We start from the raw sequence: 1,744 nt of genomic DNA, 5'->3' as shown, positions 1-1,744 counted from the left end.
AGAGGTTTTTATTGTGACCCGGCTGTCATTAAACGGCTTGAGGCCACACCTTCCATTCAGCCCTCAGTCACCTGTTTATCGATTGTCGACAGGGCCCTGGTCACTCGGGCTGCCAAGAGATGGGGACACCGTCGCCACCGAGCGTATCGAACGAAAAACGACCAGGGTTTTGTGGCTCCAGGCGACGGAATCGAAGGGAGGGGGCAGGCGAGAGCCGATTGGCCGAGAGCAGAGCCGAGCTCGCACGGGATTGGCCGAGGTGGAGGGGGGGAAGGCCCCCGGCATGGCCACCAGGCCTCGCACACTCTTCCCCCTACTCCACGGCCATAAAGGATTCGTACAAGTGCACCCCTACATTAAGAGTCAGGTTAGCCGGCGGGTTATAGTGTGTCTACGCGCTCGAGTTTTATAATGGTGTGAAGGATGAGCAAGTTTATAATAGATAGTATGCTACCCAAGTACCATCAGCAATACCATCACCAGCTGCTGAACCCTGTCATCACGACCACGTCGGACTCTCCTTCGGCTGTCAACTACAGCAGTACGGCCACCAACAATTCCTCTTCCTCATCGTCGTCGCCGCCGCCTTCGTTGGTCTCTTCGGCATCGAGGATGTACCCGTACGTGGCGGCCCACCACCACCAACACCAGCAAGGACTCTTTGCAGGAGCTGCCACAGGTACGATGGGTGCTTTCAGTTCTCCGAGCTCTGCCCTGGCAGCGGTGGTGGATGCCGCGACGGGCGGTGACAAATCGTGCAGGTACACCGGTAGCACGGACGGCATGTACTCCTTGCACCATCAGAACGGGGCATCGGCCGCCTCCGTGTCTGCCGCCTCCGCTTCGATGGCAGCAGCAGCTCAGTTCTACCACCAAGCGGCAGCCGCCTCCGCAGACCCGCTCAGTTCTTGTACGACCCAAGTCACAGCGGCCGCAGGGCAACCCATACCCGATATACCCAGATATCCTTGGATGTCAATCACTGGTAAGCGAGAGGAACACATTATATTGTAGTAAATAATGGGCAATAAAATTAACCGCTCCCAGTGGCAATAACCTACTAACACTAAACGGAGTGAGCGCCGGCAGTTGAGGCCCCTCGGCCTACCCCCACCACCCAAAACCATAAAACTAACCATAAATGTGACAATAAAACAGCAGGACCGAGGTTTGCATTGTCCTCAGGCTTTTTCTGGCTTGTTGTCAGTGTCATCTACTGTCCCGCCTCACTTTCTTCCCATAACGATAGGAAACGCTTATTTCACTTTCAATGGATTACTGATTTCGGTCAGTAATTTAATCATATAGGTCAGTCCTTTTAATGAAATTTATATTAAAGCACTTCATGTCAATTATATCAGATTGATAAGCAATAAAAATGTGCATTAAATAACTGATAATATAAGCACCACCAATTTGATAATTATTTGAAATTATTTAAATTGAATAATGTAATTCTATCTATTAAACCCTATTTATTGTAAAGCCGGTATGCCGGGCCGTCGCTTTGGATTGGAATCCCAGCTGGCTGGTTATCCTCATGAATAATTGAAGTGCTTGCTAGAAGTTTTTCAATTAACTAATCCAGTATGTGTCGCTGGGAGCGATTTGTTTTATTGTCTTTGTAATGATATATTCAATTTGTGGAATAATCTCAAAAATATATCATCATGTTATTCATTGTGTCTTAAGTCAAAAGAGGAGAAATGGGCAGAGTTTCAAAAAAAAGAACACACATGTATAT

General features: G+C 48.7%; 1 protein-coding gene across 1 annotated transcript in view; it reads left to right on the top strand.

Moving 5' to 3' along the window:
- The first annotated feature begins 326 nt into the window (after positions 1 to 326).
- Positions 327 to 1,744, top strand: part of abd-A (abdominal A) — a 100,159-nt gene continuing 98,741 nt past the window's right edge. The window contains exon 1 of the mRNA XM_014419263.2: positions 327 to 985. Coding sequence (XP_014274749.1) covers positions 424 to 985 — 562 coding nt within the window. The 5' untranslated portion in view covers positions 327 to 423. The remainder of the gene's footprint in view (positions 986 to 1,744) is intronic.

Source organism: Halyomorpha halys, unplaced genomic scaffold (assembly GCF_000696795.3).
Source record: "Halyomorpha halys isolate HHAL.00 unplaced genomic scaffold, Hhal_1.1 Scaffold15.1, whole genome shotgun sequence".
NCBI classification, from domain to species: domain Eukaryota; kingdom Metazoa; phylum Arthropoda; class Insecta; order Hemiptera; family Pentatomidae; genus Halyomorpha; species Halyomorpha halys.
Note: the sequence above shows the minus strand (reverse complement) of the source record. Positions and strands in the feature narration are given on the sequence as shown.